The sequence below is a fragment of the Cotesia typhae genome, unplaced genomic scaffold (genome assembly GCF_013202065.1).
Source record: "Cotesia typhae breed Kobodo isofemale line unplaced genomic scaffold, CoteBio_Ctyphae scaffold_13, whole genome shotgun sequence".
Taxonomy (NCBI): domain Eukaryota; kingdom Metazoa; phylum Arthropoda; class Insecta; order Hymenoptera; family Braconidae; genus Cotesia; species Cotesia typhae.
Window position 1 is genome coordinate 16,963,535 of NW_027423774.1, and position 19,851 is coordinate 16,983,385.

Sequence of the window (19,851 nt, forward strand, 5' to 3'; positions counted from 1 at the left end):
TAACATTGAAGTTGACAGATATTAAAAATTTTTTTGGAATTTTATAGCAATTAAATTATAAAAAAAAAATTTAATTAAAAAGTTTCACATGTAAAAATTAATAAAAATTACAGGTGAAAATTTTTAAAAGCATTTTTTTATTGTAATTGATTTGTTAAAAAAATTTTTTTAATTAACAGCTGACGGCTAACTTCAGTATTATTTATTATTTTATGTTTTTTAATTTGTTCAAACCTCGTGAAAATTGAACACTATCATTTATATTAAATAAATGTTAAATTGTTTATTTGTTGATAGTTCAGCTGTAAATACTATATCTTTAAAAATACTTTCACAGAACCGACGCGCATGCGCGCGAAACTTTGCCAGCGCCACCATCTCTCAGCGTTTCACTAGTTCGTGAGCTATAGTTTCTAGTTCTGTAAAAAAAAAAAAAAATTATCTCACGGTAATAACGCAATTATCAATATTTTTTATTTTTTGCGTATATATATTTATTTATATACATTCGAACATTTAAGTGTTAATAAAAATATTGTGTGAATATTTGAGTTGTCAATATTTAAATAATGGATCAACTAACTTCTACAAAACACTTAAGCACAATGTAATTACAGTTTGTATAATAAACACGCCATGTGTATAGCTAACCTAAAATCAGTGATACTCTTACTAGCTAAAATTTTTAATAGTTAATAATATTATTTCAGGTACGACTCTAATGGAGAATCAGATTTTGCGTTACTAAGGCGAATTAAAATGGAACCGGACACAATATTGTCACATGATGACGATATTATGGCACAATTACACCAAGACAGTTCAGATCTGGAAGTTGAGCCTAGTTTTGCATTAGAACAACTCAACGAAGAAGATACTAACCCTGAAAATCTTCATATGCAGCACATGGACATTAGACAACCTCTGTCAACGTTGAAAATGTTACTGGAGCAAAAATTAAACTTTGACTTAAGCGATTTTCAATTTTGGCTTCAAGACGCCCAAGTTGTAAGTTTATGATACTGAAGTTAGCAGACGTCTAAAAATTTTTGATTATTTTTATTAATTAAATTACAACTCAAAAGATATTTATAAAAAATTGCACTCATAGTTTTTCAAGTTTTTTACATGTGACAATTTTTTAAGTAAAATTTTTTCAAAAAAAAATTTCTAAAAATTTTGAAATGTCAGCTAACTTCATTTTCATGTAAGTTTTTGTATCTAATTATTAATAGCAAATTTCTTACCATAAAATGCATATAAAAATAATAATTTATGTTGATAACTAATGAAAATAAATAATGTAATTTTATAGTTGGAGAGTCATAAAAATTTAGTTGACCAATGTGTTCAAGGTGAAGGTCTGGTACAAGTAAATGTAAAGATAAATTTAGCACAAAAAAAAATAAATATTGTTGATGTTTTAAAACCTGCTGAAGACTATGTTCAAGTAGAGGATCAATGTAAGAATGTTACTTTATTTATTTATTTACTTTTTATGATTTAAATAATTACATAATTAATCTTATTTTATAGCTCCAGAACCTGCTCAAGAAGAAAAAAAAGTTATTAAATGGACGGTTGATACTCATTATAAACAAGAACAAGTATATATTTTTATTAAACTTTTTACTAGGTTTTTTATTTTTAAATAGTTGTAACGAGACAGTAATTAAATGCGTCTACTTACTTAAATTAACCCCTGACAAGAAATATCTATCTCTAAACAGTATTTCCCTAACAGCAATGAGGATAAAAATAACTAGCACAATTTAATTTCAAGTATCCAATGAAGGCAAATGAATTTTTGTGTTTTTAAAGTAAAGTTCGAATAATTCTGCATAAGATAGATATAATTTTGAAGTAATCTATATTATTAAGAAAAGAAGCAAAATTTCGTGGCTAGTGTACACAGTAAAAAATTTTGTGTTAAATATTTAACATAAAAATTTTTAACACAAAACTTTTTGACGCATTGATGCAAAATTTTTTACTGTGTATTTATATGATAAAATGGGTTTTTATGGTTAAATTTGGTATTGTTGGAAAGATCTTGGCCTGAAGTTGTGCCTATTAAAGGTTTCATATCATTCTCACCAATAGTCAATTTATTATGATAAGTATTTAGGCTGCATTCAAAAATGACCTATCTCTAGATGCATAATTAAGAAATGACCTTGTATCTTGTGAACTATTGACATTTTTAAAGATATAAGCTCATCCTTATGTTACACTCATCAAGACCTTTCATTCAAGTACCCACATCATTTTTTCATATATTTATATATATTACATATATGTATATGTGAAAAATATATCAAAATGCATGTGGGTACTCAAATGAAAGCTCTTGATGAGTGTAACATCGGGATGAGCTTATATCTTCAAAAATGTCAATAGTGAAAAAAGTACAGCGCAATTTAACGACAGTAATTATTTAATAAAGCAAAATTTTATTTATTTATAGTTAACAAGTCACGGCAGTCACATTTAACATGAACTGGGTATTTTTTACCAAGTTTGCCTGTCAGGGGTTAAAATAAATTTCCTTAGTATCTAAATGTTAATCAAAAAAATTATTTTTAGGATCGTTTGAAAATACCGAGTGATCCAATGGAGTGGTCACAAACCCACGTAAAACATTGGCTGCAGTGGGCAGTAAGACAGTTTAATCTTACATCAATACGATTAGCTGATTGGAATATAATTGGCGAACAATTGTGCAACCTTGAACTTGAAGAATTTAAAACAAAGGTTCCAAATGACAAGGGTGACATATTTTGGACCCATTTAGAGTTGTTGAGAAAATGTAAATTAGTCAGTGAGTATTTTGTTTAATGAATTTGAAACTTTTTTTTTTTTTTTAATTTATAATTATTTAATTTAATTATTTTATTCAAATTGTAGCTGTCATTCAAAAAGATCAGCCTGAAAGCTCCCAGGACAATAATAAAGCTCTGAAAATCCGTAGCCAAAAACCGACGAAACCGCGAGCAGTTATCAACCAGCATCCCCGATTAGTCAGTGTGCCTTTAGTAGAGCCACCCCAGCAAATACCTCTGGCAACTTCAAGCCGCGCTGTTACGAGTAGTCAAATACAACTGTGGCAGTTTTTGTTAGAGCTACTGACAGATCGTGAACACAGAGAACATATTGAGTGGGTCGGAAGCGAGGGTGAATTTAAGTTACATAAGCCGGATAAAGTTGCGAGTTTGTGGGGCAAACGGAAAAATAAACCCTCGATGAATTACGAAAAGTTGAGTCGCGCTTTACGGTATTACTATGACGGCAATATGATTTCTAAGGTCCAGGGTAAGAGATTTGTATATAAGTTCGATTGTGATTTAAAAAACCTGCTTGGTTATTCTGCTGAAGAATTAAGTAATATTGTTAATGAGTCTCCTAAGTATTGTTGATCAACACAAAACAATAAATTGATGGCTTTATTTATAGAAATAATTGAAAAAAAATTAATTACGCAAAAAAATTAATTGTATGGGGATAAAAAATTAAAAATCAAGCCATCGATATTTAATAATGATGTTAATAACAAAATATTTAAATTTATAAGTGTGTAGCTTAATACAATTTAAAAACCAGGAGCTGTAAATTGTCTTTATTTATATTATCATGTTATCATAATTACTAATTACTATAATGAAGAAAAATATATTTGTGTATTTTTGTATGATAACAAATTACAATATAGAGGAGTTAACAATTCCTGTTATTATACAAATCAATAGGTACTGTATTCCCTCGTTTAAAGTTTTTTTTTTTTTTTTTTTTTTCTCTTTATCAGTAAGATTAGATAACAGTATCGAGTTTTAAAGGCCGTTGCTGATGATTACTGAGCTTCATAAAATTTTTTTTTTGCTTATTAAATTAAATGCATTTTAGACTTAAAATTAATATTAAATTAAATGTTTATTATATTTTCCAACATTCATATTTATTTTATATCCAGTAAAGCTGTTATATTTCATAACACAATACTTTCTTTCGGTATTGTTTTATTTTTTAGTACTTAAAGTAAACAGTCCAAAATTTTTTTTCTTTAAAATATTGATACTGCCATTTTAATACGATTGTAACCCACTTTTAGAAAATTTTACAGCAAACGGTAAAAACGATTCATTTTTAACATTGATTGAATGAGTTTCGACAGATGAAAACATTTATTTAAAAATACACGGAAAAAAAAAACTCGAAAAATTACAGTATATAATGCAACGTGGCGCTCCGTGATAAAACGGGAAAAATTACAGTTTCAAATTGTAATTACTACAGATTTTATAAGAATTACATTTTAGAATGTAAAATTTACATTGAAAGCTCTGAATATTAAATTAAAAAATTGAATTTAGAAAAATGTTATTTCGAACTGTAATTTTTCTACACAGAAAAAAAATTAACTTGAATCAAGTAAATAATTTTGGAGAACTTCGTTTTCTTGGTTTGAGTAGAAAAATTCTTAAACTAAGAACTTTTTCTTGGCTCAAGTAAATTTTACTTGATTCAAGAATTTTTCGTCTTAATCCAAGACAGTGAAACTCTTCAAAATTATTTTCTTGGTTCAAGAATTTTCATCTTGATTCAAGTTAAATTTTTTTCCGTGTAGTTTTGATTACGACGGGACCGATTTTACATTTTATACTATAATTATTCCTATTTTCTTTTTTCCGTGTACGACTTATTAGAATGGCAGTATCGATATATTTATTAATACATTTTCAATGCTTGAATCAATTTTTTTTTTTTCAATTTAGTGTAAATTTTTTTTTTATGAGAAAAATTTTAAAAAATTTAAGAAATGTCAGTTGCTGTGTTTTTAAATGGTACAATAATAGTACTTCAGATAGTATCCTGTAAATATTAGCCAAACTAAAATTTTTATAATTTATTAAAGTATTAAAAATTTTACTAACAAGAATAAAAATCATGTTATTCATACATTACATTATTTTTTTTTAAACATAAATAAATAGAAAAATTCATTTGATCTCAGAACAGAAGCTCTCTCAAAACAATCATTAAAAGTACACGATATTACAATATGTATAAAATAAAACAAAGTAAAAATACGATTCATAAATTTAACACAAGTTCATTGCAAAAAAATTATTCTAGGTACCAGAAGTAAAAAAATCAGTCATTATTTTCCATTAAATAAATAAAATATACAATTAATAATAAAATTTTTTAATTTAACATTAAAAAAACAAAAGTAACTTTTTTCCTCCGTGTATGATACAATATAGCATATAGATGATCTTTATTAGATTTAAATTAAACACGACACTCTCCTTTACATACCACATTCTCCACAACAAGATGTCATTTGCGTATATAAGCAAACCCCTTTCGCCGGTCCCGTATATAATAATAAAGAATGCTATTGTACAAGATACCTCATTGTAAATAGAAATATAAATATATATATAAATTTTTTTTTATTTATATATATATATATAGCAAAAAGTAACACGTTTGGACATGCACTTAGCCGATCCATCGTGGTGACGAGACTGCGTTAAAAGGGCCGGCGAACGTTTGCGGTGCCGGACCGGTCGTTCGACCGGCCAAAAGGCAGAACTCATCGCCAATACCAGAGAATCTAGCCTGTGAGATATCGGTCGCGACGTCACAAGTTAGGGTCTCAGGGAACCGGCGAAGCGGCAGGCTTATTTATATAGCCTGCTCGCCATTGCCCTTCTCTTAATCCTGATTTTCATACTCATCATTACATCGTAATCATCTTTTTTCTTCTTACATTATTTTTCATACACAATCATACTAATAGAATAATAACAGGAACATTTTTTGTTTATAATAATAATAATAATATATTTTAATATAATTTTTAATTTAATACATTTTTAATATAATAAAAATTTACTATTATTATTATTATTATTATTATTATTATTATTATTATTATTATAAATTAAATTCAAATTTACTCAGTCTTAATAAAAGTCACACCGTACTCATTACACTCGACAAGTTCCTTTATAATAAAAATTATAATTTACTGAAAATAATAATAATTATTGCTATTATAATAATAACAATAATTATTTTTATTGTTACTATTCTTCCTTTGGCAGCAATTAAGTATTCCATGTTGTCTTCTTCTTGAGATGTTTTTGTATGTGACGTTGTAGCGCCGACGACCGGGAAAGTTAGCAAGCTGTACAGTGAACTTCATATCTGCAGGTGCAATTACCCACTATACAACCTACTACCTCACCCAGGCATCGTCGCAGTTTAAATATGCTTTTACTGGTAATAATCGACATCATCATCATTATAAATTGACAATTTTTTCATTTTTATATATATGTTATGTTTTATGGTAAAAAATGATATGAATTATACTTGATACATAAAATACTTAAAGGATTATATACACTCAGAAGGCCAAAAAAGCCATTTATTTTTTATTTTTATCAAGTGACCTTTTAGTTGATGGATATAAAAATTTATATACTTTTAGTAATGACTTTTAACTTTAATTATGAGTTTTTGTTTTTTTACGTGGAGAAAATAAAGTGATCATAATTATTATTGTTCTTTTATAAGAGTAACTAGCTGTGGAATGTTATTGATTAAAATTTTATTATAGTTTTTTAAATACACAAAATGAAGATATTACTTATAATATAATTTTAGTCAATATTATTCCAAAACTAGAAACTATCACAAAAGATTATAATCAAAATTACACAGTAAAAAATTATTGTGTATTTAAAGTTATTCGTGTACAAATAATGATTTTTTTTTAGTTCAAATCATTAAAATTTGAAATTATTATTTAATAATGAACAGAAGAAATTTGCTTTTGACAAAATGTATTTATAAAAAATTTTTTAAACTCCAATCAAAATTTTAGCTTTAAGTTGTTCATAAAAATATTTATTTAAATTAATTTGAATAATCAATATCAATTACTGATAAATAGAGTTAAAAAATTTAAAAAAAAATTAAAGACTAATCAGTTGTTATAAATAAATCTTGCTCATCTATTTTGACAATATATTTTTGATAAAAAGTAATTCAAACTTTTTAGTCTCAGCCCCATCAAAGTGCGACGCGCATCGATTAGGCTTTACAAATATAAATATATCTCTAAAACCATTTGTCCAATTGACATTGAATTTTTTAAATACCAGTACATTATAAAAATGAAATTGTTTTTTTTTTTTTTTTTTTAATTCTAAGTGCGTACAATCCCTTAAAATTTCTAATCAACAAAATTTAAAACTTGATGAAAAAAAAAATACAATTTCTAAAAATTTATTTATAATAAAAACAATGCAATATATAATGAGTAATAACAACAGCGATTTCATGTAATAGTGTGAATCTTGATAAGAGTGAACATTTCTTCCTCATCATAATGACAGCACAAAGCAAAACTGTAATAACAAAAGAAAACAAAAGATAATAAAATTATTTAGGCATTAAAAATTAAAAATTAAAAATAATTATAACTATAATAATAAAGAATAAAATAAAAATAATTGCTGATAGATCTCGATGAAGTATGATATGAGCTATGCAATTTGAAGATGATCCTACTTGCCTTGTAATATGTATACAGAATTACATAGATTTAATTAAATGAATATATATATATATATATATATATATATATATATATATATATATATATATATATATATATATATATATATATATATATATATATGTATATCATGGAGCTGGACATTTAGACGTGATATATGAGATATATGTATATATCAATCTTAAAACGCCGGCCTGACTACATGTACCGGTAGATAGGAGCTTGCGGTATGCATATAAAATAGCCCACAAGTTCGGATCTACGGGTTAGTGTCATCAAGTAGCTGCTTCTCTTGCAAGTGTGTGCATTAGCGAGCCGTCCACAGATTGACGACTGGATTACTATTATTAATATTATTATTATTATTTTTATTAATGGTACAGGTATATATAATATATAATATATATATTTATAATATATATATATTAGGGTGGGTCAAAAAAATCGAATAATTTATTTTTGACTTTATACTCTGAAAAATAGGTTCGTAGACACCTAAAAAGAATTCTCTCCAAGTATAAGCTCTTAATTATAACGGGAAGGTCCTCCGCTTTGCGGGTTTCTATTTTTTTCGAATAATCAGATAAAAAAATTTATATCTCGCTTCCAACTGCTTGGAAAAATATTCCGTGGCATAGATTTTGTGAGAAATTGAATGCTTTACAAAAAAGGTCTCTTATGACTTTTTCAAAAACTCAACCGATTAAAAGATATTCATAGTTGAAGTTTGGCTATTTTAAGGAAAATATTCGTTTTTATTATGAATTTTATAAGTCGATGAAAAAAATTATTTCGGATTGCGGAACTCATGATTTTGTAGGAAATTTACTGCTCTACAAAAATGGTCTCTTATGATTTTTGATTAAGTGAAGCCGTTACGAGATATTCATCGTCAAACATTAACGAATATCAATATTTCCAGTTTTTGATCAGTAATTCGATAAATTTTAATTTAAACTATGAGTTTCAGGAAAATTTACATAAATTTGAGTTTCGATCGATAAAGAAATGTTATAAACAATTTTTTTAATATTGTTTTCAGTCTTGAGCTTGTTTGATTGCATTAAAACAAGAAATTAGAGCATTTTTTCGACATATAGCCAATGATTAGTTTAATTTGAAGTGAATGACATATTTCTTTGTCAAATTTAATATGAAAAGTATTGAATCAAGTAAGAAACAACCAGTATTTAACTTTTTTATAGATAAATTTTTTATTGAATTATCAATTGCAATATAATTGTCTATATTTTTAACATAACAGTACGCTATTACTATAAATAATTTCTTTTATTACAATTTGGGAATGTTTTTGATGTTCTTTGACAACTTGCAATAAGTACTGGAATTGTTCTTCATTTTTGTCAAGCATTGATTATATTCACTGACTAATGCAACAGCTCGCTCTGCTGAATCATTGACAACTTTTAGTTGTTGAAAGTATTCTTTATTTTCGAGATAACTCTCATTAGTAGGCCATAATTCAACATCGACATCAAGAAAGTCATACGGTAGATCGAAGATTTTGAAAAGATTTAATGACTTTTTAGACACAAAGTCACTCAGAGTTCTCTGCGCCAATGAATTCAAATCTTTTTAGCAATTACAAATCTTTTAGCTTTAGAATCTGTACCTTCACGAGTATTAACAGCTTCAACAATACTTTTTTTACTTCTAATGGAACGCCATCGTCAAACAGTGATAAAATGGCAAGTTCATCGCTCAAATACCATAAGTGCGAAATCATTTTTTCACACGTAGCTGAAGAAATCAAAGGATTGATATGTTTGTACTCCAATAAATTTTTCATAAACTGCAAGTCATGATAAGCAGCAGTTGTTGCAGAAGTTGATGAAAACCAAGCTTTTAAATACAATGTGACTATAAAAATACAGAAATGACGAAGACCATGCAATTCTTTCTGAGAGAGTTTGAATTCATCTCTGAATAGATACATTTTCAAACTATAAATGGCCTTAGCCATCCATCTAGCATGATGAACAGCACCAGGACGTTTGAAAGAAATCTTTTCTTGAGGCATTTCTCCAAGGAAAATCAATGATAATTCCAATAATTCTTTATCTAACTTATTATAACATTTCTTTATCGATCGAAACTCAAATTTATATAAATTTTCCTGAAACTCATAGTTTAAATTAAAATTTATCGAATTATTGATCAAAAACTGGAAATATTGATATTCGTTAATGTTTGACGATGAATATCTCGTAACGGCTTCACTTAATCAAAAAATCATAAGAGACCATTTTTGTAGAGCAGTAAATTTCCTACAAAATCATGAGTTCCGCAATCCGAAATAATTTTTTTCATCGACTTATAAAATTCATAATAAAAACGAATATTTTCCTTAAAATAGCCAAACTTCAACTATGAATATCTTTTAATCGGTTGAGTTTTTGAAAAAGTCATAAGAGACCTTTTTTGTAAAGCATTCAATTTCTCACAAAATCTATGCCACGGAATATTTTTCCAAGCAGTTGGAAGCGAGATATAAATTTTTTTATCTGATTATTCGAAAAAAATAGAAACCCGCAAAGCGGAGGACCTTCCCGTTATAATTAAGAGCTTATACTTGGAGAGAATTCTTTTTAGGTGTCTACGAACCTATTTTTCAGAGTATAAAATCAAAAATAAATTATTCGATTTTTTTGACCCACCCTAATATATATATATATATATATATATATATATATATACACTGTACGCATATGAGCAGTCTTGAATTCTCAACTCGTCTTATGTCGAAACGGTGTGTCATATATCTCCAGGGGGAGTGTAACGTCACCACTCGCCAGGTGGTGTCAATTCAGGTTCAACGGGACTCCCCATGGACTGTCGTATATGTCAGGTCACCTGAAAGCAATAAAAGAGAAATTTCATTCACTGTGACATTTATTATTTCATATGGTCTATGTTCATCCAGAGCTACTCGTCTCACGCAAAATTATCATCATCCTTTATACAACACACTCATTTATTTAATCCGCATAAGCCAGTGCTTAATATCTTCATACATCGTATTGTAGTTTTTTTTTTTTTTTAATATTAATCTTGGTGTAAAATATTTTTATTAATTAATATTTAAAACAATTATGAACTTCATCAAACTTTAAAAAATTATTAATATTAATATATAAAAATATTTATATAAAATAGTATATTGTAATAGAATTTATCTATGGTTTAAGATTAAAAAATTTTTACAGGAAACATGAGTTCAAATTAATGAACTATGTTTTAGATAAATAGATTTTATTTGCATTAATTAGCGTACATCTAATTTTACAAAAAAGTTCGGTTTGTGATACAGATATTATAATAAATTCATTTCTTAATTTAAATTATTTCTAGTTTTATAAATTTGTCTTTGTAAAATTAGATGTACGCTAATTAACGCAAGTAAAATTTATCAAGTATAAAATTATATTGGCTTAATAATTAAAAATTATATAATAGACCAAATAATTTGTGTTTTTCTTTTTATTTACTCCAATTTACAACATTTCGTCAGAACAATTCTGACTTCTTCAGGTAACCGATGTGTGTATTTTAATAAGTTCATTGTAATTGTTAAAAAAAAAAAAAAAAAAAAAAAAAAAAATTTATTATTCAAGGAGATCCTTGTAAAGTTTTTATTAATTTAACAACCCAAAAAATTACAAAAATACAAAAGTTTAAACAATTTTAAATAATTCTAAATAAAAAAAAAAACCGAACTGTTTCTAAACTACTTTCGTTGAAATTTAATTTTAAAAAGCGACAAAAAGCTATGGGAAGTTATACATGGAATTAAATGGACAAACTTCGGAAACTTATTTAAACTTTAATAATTTCACATAATTTTTCAACTTTAAATTTAATTTTTATTTACATGATTTTTCTATACGATACTATTGTTACCGCTAGACTTTTTTCAAAAACAAAAATATATAAGGGCTAAAATAATGTAAAACATTTTACATCATTGTGCGTAACAAAATTTTTCTTTTTTTCTTCCCTATTAATATATCTTAACTATTTCTTTTTTTATTTATATTTATTTAAATGCCAAGGCTAAAAACCGAATAGCAAATGGTAAAAATTACAATGGTAATGGTACACGTAAGTAACATTATAAAACAATTTTACATCTTTGTATAATAATGAGAAATAGTAACATAGTGTAATAGTAAATATAAATAAAATACAGAGAAAAAGAGAATAAGAAATATAAAAGAAAAAATTTTTGAAAATTAAAAGATCCTGAAATATTGTTTATATAATAGCAATTTGTATAAAACATTAAGTTTATAGATAATTTAAATTTAAAATCAGTTTGGTAATGAAACTAATTTTAGTATCAGTGAAAATTATCGTTTATAAATCAATAATTTATTAGCACGTTGAATTTTCTAACTCCAGATGTTGAAAGAATTCAAAAGCTTTAATTTTTAGTTTGTGATTATAATTTTGATTAAAATATTAAAATATTATATGAGTTTTTAATGTAAATTTTTGTGTATATAGCTACGTATTTATGTGTAAAAAATATATAAAGAATAAATGAGTGTCCCTAAAGGGTCGCGCCAATGGCTAAATAAGCCAGTGTAAAGTGTATGAAGAAAAGGGCCACTTTTGATGGCAATGGCCGAAGAGTAGGAGTGCATAACAGCGAATAAAATAAAAAATAAACAAATTATAACAATAATAATAATAATAATAATAATAATAATATTAAGGAAAAAAAAAAGTTGGATCTTGGAAGAGAGAAGAACAAGAGGATGATGAAGAAGAATAAGAAGAAATAGAGGAAAGCAAATAAAAAAAAAAATAATAAAAGGTATGAGAAGAGTAGAAGGAGCAGGAGAAGTTTGCAGTGTAGTGCTGTTGTAAAAATCTCATGGTTGCAGCAGCAGAACCGGCGTTCTTGGTTCTTTCTTCTTGTATACGTATATATATATATATATATATATATATATATATATATATATATATATATATATATATATATATATATATATATATATATATTCGAATATATACGTAGACAGTGTAATGGCCTCACTGGGCATTTTGCCTTCGGCTACTCGGGGAATAAGGGCCTCTTTCCAATTGACCGATTAGGTGCTGGTCGCGATATGCATCACGATACAGACTCTTACTCTTTTCCTTCTTCTCATCCTTTTATTTTACTCTAACTTTCTTATATGTATATATATTTGACTTTGTTCTTGTCTTATTTAATTTTTCTCCGTCCTAACATCAGCCAAAATGCTTTTAAACAACTTCTACAACACACCCCATGAAAATATATCTGAGTTGAACATATATAAGACTACTAAGACTACTAAAATCTCTTCTGTCTGCCTACTCGTTCCTATATACTAATACTAATGCTCATACTACCACTCTTCTCAAAAGTCCCTCATTATTATAGATATAAAACGTTAGTTCCAGCTCATGAAGACAACTACGACAAAAATATAAAGAAGAACCAGAACCGAGAATGTATTATTGTTATTAATATTTTTTTACAATTGTTGTAATTATCTAACGTGATTCTTTAGCATAAATACAGTGCTGCCCTATAATTTCAAATAAACTAGAAGTCTCACGGTATTAAAATATGAAGGATGAAGAGCTAAATTAAATTATAATATTTATATGTTGTGAGAATTTAAGTTTCTTTGAGTAACTAATGAAAAAGTTGAAGTTTTTGTAAAAATTTTCTAGTTTTCATTATTTTTTATGGTTTTATTTTGAATTTAAACAAAAACGGACAAATTTTTATGGACATTTTTCTTTCTTAATATAATTGTAGTTTTTTTTTTAAAAACAACAAATTTTGGTAAAAAATTTTAGACACAAATAAAAATAAATTAATTTCATTTATAAAAAATAATTATTTTTATTTAAGAAAATTTTTTTTTATTATTGTATAAATTAAATTTGATTTTAAGTAAAAGATAAGAAAGTTTAAAACATTTTACACCTTGTAAAATTGAGATAAAAATTTTTAATAAGATTTAAGACTCCTTTTTACACTATATTTTATTGAAGCACTAATGGCCTCATTCAAAATTAGATTACTCTAATTTATAAAATACTCATATACACATAAAAAATATATACAAAGACTATAATACATAGAAAAGAGGTAAATACGTGTATAAATTTAATTTAGTTGATTTAACGGCTTAGGGATGAGTGATTAATGCTAAAAGAATGTGCAAAAGAAGCCATCGTAATCGACGTTTATATCATGTATAATATATAATAATCTGTAGTAAATACTTATATACGTGAACGTTGACTAACTCCAATTAAACGAGTTTTAAGCACGACATTTATGCCAGTTATATACAATATAAGTATATATATATGAGTGACGGGTAAAAGTAGGGTGTCGAGCAGTGACAGTGTGGGTGATAACTAAGTTTTGCTAACTAGCATTTAAGCACTAAATTCTATCTAGATCCAGGATCCAGTGATGAACATATATTTATGACATATATGTATATAATAAAACATATAGAGCTTAACTCTTACTAAAATGTGGGATAATTTCTGGTGGGGGATGACGAGACTCTGAGAACCTTCATCTACTAAGGAGGGGTATGACGAGTAATCACAGGGGCGTTGAATTAGGGAGTTAGGGCGAAGTATGAGGGGGCGAGGGAGTTGTTTTAAGTGGGAAAAATGAGGGTTCCGAGATACAACCGCCGCCATATTATATTTAGCAGAGATCCACGCTCTATTCGTACATCGTGTGAATGAACTTCATATTCAGGTGCATTATATTATAACACGGGAATATTAAAAAAAAATTAAAAATGATAATAATCATTCATTTTAAATGAAAACACTGTAATAAATCGAAAGTAAATTCGCTGTGAATTTTCACTTCCATCACTCGGAGTATCGGAATGAAGAACGAAAACACTTCCCATACACGGAAAGAACAAGATGACACTGGATATCATCCCAGATTATACTTAATGATATCTACGGTGAAAAAATTTTCAGATAGTAACTAGTATAATCCAGATTATACTGGGTGATATTTGGATTATACTCATTATAATATAGATTATACTCATTATAATCTGGATTATACTCATTGTAATCTGGATTATATTAGCTACTATCTGATAATTTTTTTTCACTTAGTATAATCTGGGATAATATCCAGTGTCATCTTGTTCTTTTCGTGTATGGAGTTAATCTAGTTTTTTAATTTTTTTTTAACTGAAACAAGTTTTATAGGCCAAATTACTAACAAAATACTCCAAAACATTTGCTTCAAGTTTAAGTTTGCAGATATTAATTATACTTTTTCAAAAAATTTTATTTGTTTTGAAACATTGAACCAAATTTTAATAAAGATTATTTTTTTTTTTTTCAAGTCTTATTCATAAATTCTAACGTAAAAAGAAAAAAAAATAAATAAGAGTACTTTATTTAATTAAATAAAATTAATTACTTCAATATTACTTAAATTACCCGACATATGGCAATTTCTATGATTTCTTGTTAAATAAATTATTATAGACAGAATTTATAAAATAGTATATTACACACCGAGGGAAGTAAAGTAAGAAATGTCTCAGATCACATGTAATTGTTGGCCGAGGCGAAGCCGAGGTCAACAAACATGTGATCTGAGGCTTTCTTATTTACTTCCCGAGGAGTGTATACTATTTTTTTCCCTGACGAAGGTGTAAAGCGGAAACTTTGTTTAGCGCAGCGGGGCTAAAGTTGACGCTTTACACCCGGAGGGGAAAAAAAATGATACTTAGTATAGACATTGAAAAAAATATTAATGCAATTTTCTTTAAATATTAATATTTTTTTTTTTTCATTGAACTAACAAAAAGTTTATTTTAATTCTTTTAATTTCTAAACACGCACAAAAGAAAAAAAATTTACTGTGAATCCAAAATTCAATTAATTTTGGATGAATTTTCATTCATCTTCTTGATTAGAGTGAAAAATTTCTTAAAATGAGAAATTTTTCTTGGTTTAAATAAATTTTACTTGATTCAAGTTAATTTTTTTTTTTCAGTTCATTTTTTAATTTTAAACGAATAATGTATTTAATTAAAAAAAAAAATCTACTCCGCGGAAGTTTTTTTGTGAATGACATAAATGAAATTCTTCTCAGAATTAATTTTACTCAGAGGAAGATTAATCAATTCAAAATCATCCATTACGCAAATTTTTTACATTCTTATTATTATTTTTATTATAATATTAATAATAATATAATAATACGCTTCTAACTCTCGACGCATACATAAAGTTCACGTTATAAATTATATATATATATAATATTTGCTGCTATTCAGTTTACAGAATGTGCATAATAGAGAATTTTGATTCTACGGAAAGGAAACCGCATTATTTCAAAAGACTATGGTTTACTGTTATATATAATATATATGCTTATATAATATAATATATAGATAAATGTGTAAAGATAAAAAATATGGTCAGTGAATAATATTTTGTTTCTTTTTTTTACAAAGCACTATATAAAAATAAAGACGTTTTTTATTTTCAGTGTCTTTGTCTTTGACATTCTTTTTTTCATTCCATCAGTTTCATTTTTATTTTTTTGCGTTTTTTATTACTATTATACGTAGTAGTTTTTTTTGCAGCGCTTTTAAACTGTATGTACAAGTGCTCTGTGTATGATAGTAGTACGGCGGTTACCGGTACTTGGAGTAAAATTTATCCGAGACTGCAATAAGCTTAAAGTGGGCACGAGCGAAGTAAAGAAATATAATAAAAGTATAGAGTGAGTAAGTGCAGATGTGTTACCCTGGCAACCCGAATAGAAACTTTTCTCTATTTCATATTATATATGTGTAAATAAAATATATAATAAATTTCAAGAAATTTATCGATCGATTTTTACACTCGTATGCTGTTTTGTAAATGGGGATGAACTTTATAGTATACGATAATTTGAGCAGAATGAATAAATTACCTATCAACTTTATATAAATTAAGATTAAAATTTGTATAATTTAGTAAAACTGTTCAAAACTAAAAATAAAAAAAAAAAAAAAATTATTTTGTTTAAGAAATTTTCTTATTAAATCAATTTTTTTAATTAATTAATTTTATTTTAAAATTAATTTTATTTGAATTTAAAAACATGTATGGATAACACTCACATTCCATGTTTGTAAAGGTGAACTTTCTTAAAAACTCCGCCGTCCATCTTACGGCTTAAAACAAATTTTATTTATGTTTGATTTTATAAAATAAATTGGTTCTGCACTACACTGATAGAAGGATTTATTAACTATTAATAATTTAATTTATTTGAAGACAATTATTTAATTTAATTAACATTTATTTAGGAGGAAAGTACATTTATTAATAGTTAATAAGTATTTATAAATAGTTAACAAATATTTATTAACAGTTAATAAATATTTTGTTGAATGAATTTGCTTATAATCAAAAATCATTTTTATAAATTATTTGCATTAATTATATTACATTATAATAACGTTTATTGTAATATAACGAATTCTATCACAGCTCATAATTATCTTTTATATTTTTAAATATTAAAAATGTTAATTTATTTAGTGAATTGAATTATTGTCATATATTCCAGCTACAGGGTTGTAAAAAGTGTCAAAAGAAAATTGCTATTTTTGCTTTTGATTTTTAATAAATAAATAAATATTTGTTAACAGTTAACAAATATTCATTAACCATTAACAAATATTTATTAACATTTAATAAATCGTATTTAACAAATCATTTATTAACAGTTAATAAAGCTTATTAAATATGAACAAATCTACCAGTGCAAAAAAAAATTAATTTACAATTAAATATATAAAGAATAAAATGATTTAACATGTACTGAATTTTAAAATTAAATTGTGTATTTAATTTCAAGAGTAAAAATTGTAAATTTTATTTTTAACAACAAATTTTTTTTCTTTTTCCCCCAGTACGAATCATGACACTCATTTTCTGTCGACCAAATGTCTAAATTTTCAGTAATAGTAGAAATGTACTAGCTTTTAAAATTGTGCTTAACTTTTATTACTTGGGTTTAAGTACTCTTTTGCTCCAAAAGTCTAATCTGTTGCTGTAAAGAGCCAAGGACATCACTATCTTAAAACTTCAATGTTTTCTTCTTGAAAAATATTACATAGGAAAAAAAAACTAAAAGCAGAAGTTTTAACAGAAAAATAAAAAAGTAATTGCTCTCAATATTATAGCACACATAAAAATTTTTAATATAAGAACGATTTTTCTTACGTACCATTATTAACTTGATTCAAGAAAAAAAAAAAATCTTCAAAATAAAAAAATCATTTGAAAGATTTTCATTATTATTTTGAATCAAAGTAAAAAATTTTTTTAATTAAAACTCATGAATTTTTCTTTTTAACTTCGATTAAGAAAATTTCTATTTAATTAAAAATTTAACAATTTTTTTTAATAGTTTAAAATTTTTTCTTTTAATTAAATTAAGTTTATTTTTTATATCAATGTATTAATTAAACTTTTTTAATATTAACTTTTTATATTATTAAAACTCATTACTTTATCAATGAAAAGTCGATAAATTATCAAAAAATTAATTATTTAACCTAAGAATAAAAATTTAGGGACAAAAATAGTTGTTAACAATAGACATTGTTTAATTGAAGCTCCTAAACTTTGAAATTAAACTTTTTTATTATAATTTACAATAAAGCGATGTAATTGTTGGAGCAAACTATTGAATATAATAAAAGATCAGAAGGTAAGGTAGTCTAACAGCAATATATATGTCTACATACAAGGGAATAACGAATGGCTTTATAAAATCCTGGCGACAGAATCTGATGATGATTTAGTAGAGTGTAAAGACGGATAAAATGGAGGAAAAAACATGATCCTTAATTTACTATAAAAAAAAAGAAGAATAAAAAGTAGTGAATAGTTAATAGTAAAGGGATAAACTGTGGTGGTGCAAGAACAAGTGTCAGGTATAATATATAAGGTACAGGCGGTTAATAAGGCCTAGCTGAGGGAGATTTTGAAAAAAATCGATAATATTTAATTATTGCAATGTATCATTAATTTTTAAATTAATATATTAGCCATAAAATATAATGGAGTAATGGTAATTTTCACCATAAACAAACACAAAATTAAATTTTTTCAAAAACCTTGCGAATAGGTCATATTTTACTACGATAGGGTAATAAGGCCCAAGGGATGATTGATTTCTAATACCAATTTTATCAGGTATAGTATAACTATTTCCAGTATATATAACCCTTGGGCCTTATTACCCTACCGTAGTAAAATAAGGCCCAAGGGTTATATATACTGGAAATAGTTATACTATACCTGATAAAATTGGTATTAGAAATCAATCATCACTTAAATTGAGCAACAATATTTTTCAAGATGTTGATAAAAATTAAAACAATGATTTTAAATTATTAAATATAAAATTATAAAAAATGTTTACCATTTAGTCAAATCGTTTTTTAGGAATTCTTCTGCTCTACTTTAGCATATTTAGGATGATGAAATATAGAAGATAAGGAACGTTGTGTCGGGACTCTATAAACTTGTAACGACATTTTTATGCTAGACGCATCTACTAGAGAAGTCTTTAGTGGAAGCGGTTATTTTAAATAGCATTTCTATCACTTAGGCCTTATTACCCGCGGGTTCCTTATGTATATAACTATCACATAGAAAAAATAAATTCTTGAAAACAGAAAAAAAATTTCGCAAATTAAAGAAAAAAATTATTTTGGGCACAATGAAAATTTTTTGCTTCAATAAAAATTCAATTCTAGCCAAAACTATTTTGGCATTTCTCATTGATTTTTTGGTTGAAGTAAAGCATTTTTTTTTTGTTTTTCTGTCTATGGTATATACCTAGAGCACCATACCCCATGGGCCATAGTCAAAAAGACTAGAAAAAGCCTAGCACTTGTAGAGAGAGATCAATCTCCGCCCACTGCCTAGACCAGTTCAACCAATGAATGCCACGCATTCTAGTCGTACTGAGCCGATAGGCTCGCGACCGTCACGGCCAAATAGTGCCACGGGTCCCCCTTTCCTCGAGGGGGGTGGGCCAACGAGACACTCGACTCTAAATCTAAACTTTACTTTTATTTATTTCTCTCTACTTCACTGCTGTCCTGCGTGCAGACACTCCAGACTGCATCCCAGTTTTTATTTACCTCCTTGTTTGTTTTTTTAAGCTGCAATTATAA

The 19,851-nt window shown here is 26.3% G+C and overlaps 1 protein-coding gene and 1 long non-coding RNA gene across 6 annotated transcripts in view; one reads left to right on the plus strand and one right to left on the minus strand.

The window, feature by feature from the left end:
- Positions 1-418: 418 nt before the first annotated feature.
- On the plus strand, positions 419-3,602 carry LOC141534802 (DNA-binding protein Ets97D-like). 2 transcript variants are annotated; one of them, XM_074254377.1, is made up of 6 exons: positions 419-607; positions 711-1,008; positions 1,316-1,463; positions 1,537-1,607; positions 2,587-2,821; positions 2,908-3,602. In XM_074254377.1, exons 1-6 carry the CDS (start codon positions 570-572, stop codon positions 3,414-3,416), a joined length of 1,299 nt encoding a protein of 432 aa, XP_074110478.1. In that variant the 5' UTR covers positions 419-569; the 3' UTR covers positions 3,417-3,602. The 2 variants fall into 2 exon arrangements, with proteins under 2 accessions (XP_074110478.1, XP_074110479.1); XM_074254378.1 differs by having other exon boundaries at positions 456-607; positions 693-1,008.
- Positions 3,603-6,758: 3,156 nt separating this feature from the next.
- The window catches only part of LOC141534397 (uncharacterized), a 50,241-nt gene continuing 37,148 nt past the window's right edge, over positions 6,759-19,851 (minus strand). For all 4 annotated transcript variants that reach the window (XR_012480410.1, XR_012480411.1, XR_012480409.1 and 1 more), the window contains 2 exons: positions 10,344-10,465; positions 6,759-7,421 (listed from right to left, as the gene is read on the minus strand). This is a non-coding gene — a long non-coding RNA (uncharacterized LOC141534397). The remainder of the gene's footprint in view (positions 7,422-10,343; positions 10,466-19,851) is intronic.

Coding starts and splice junctions, on each gene's coding strand:
- LOC141534802 (XM_074254377.1), top strand. CDS start 570: ATGGATCAACTAACTTCTACAAAACACTTAAGCACAAT. Junction 608..710: donor ACAAAACACTTAAGCACAAT/GTAATTACAGTT, acceptor ATATTATTTCAG/GTACGACTCTAATGGAGAAT. Junction 1,009..1,315: donor GGCTTCAAGACGCCCAAGTT/GTAAGTTTATGA, acceptor GTAATTTTATAG/TTGGAGAGTCATAAAAATTT.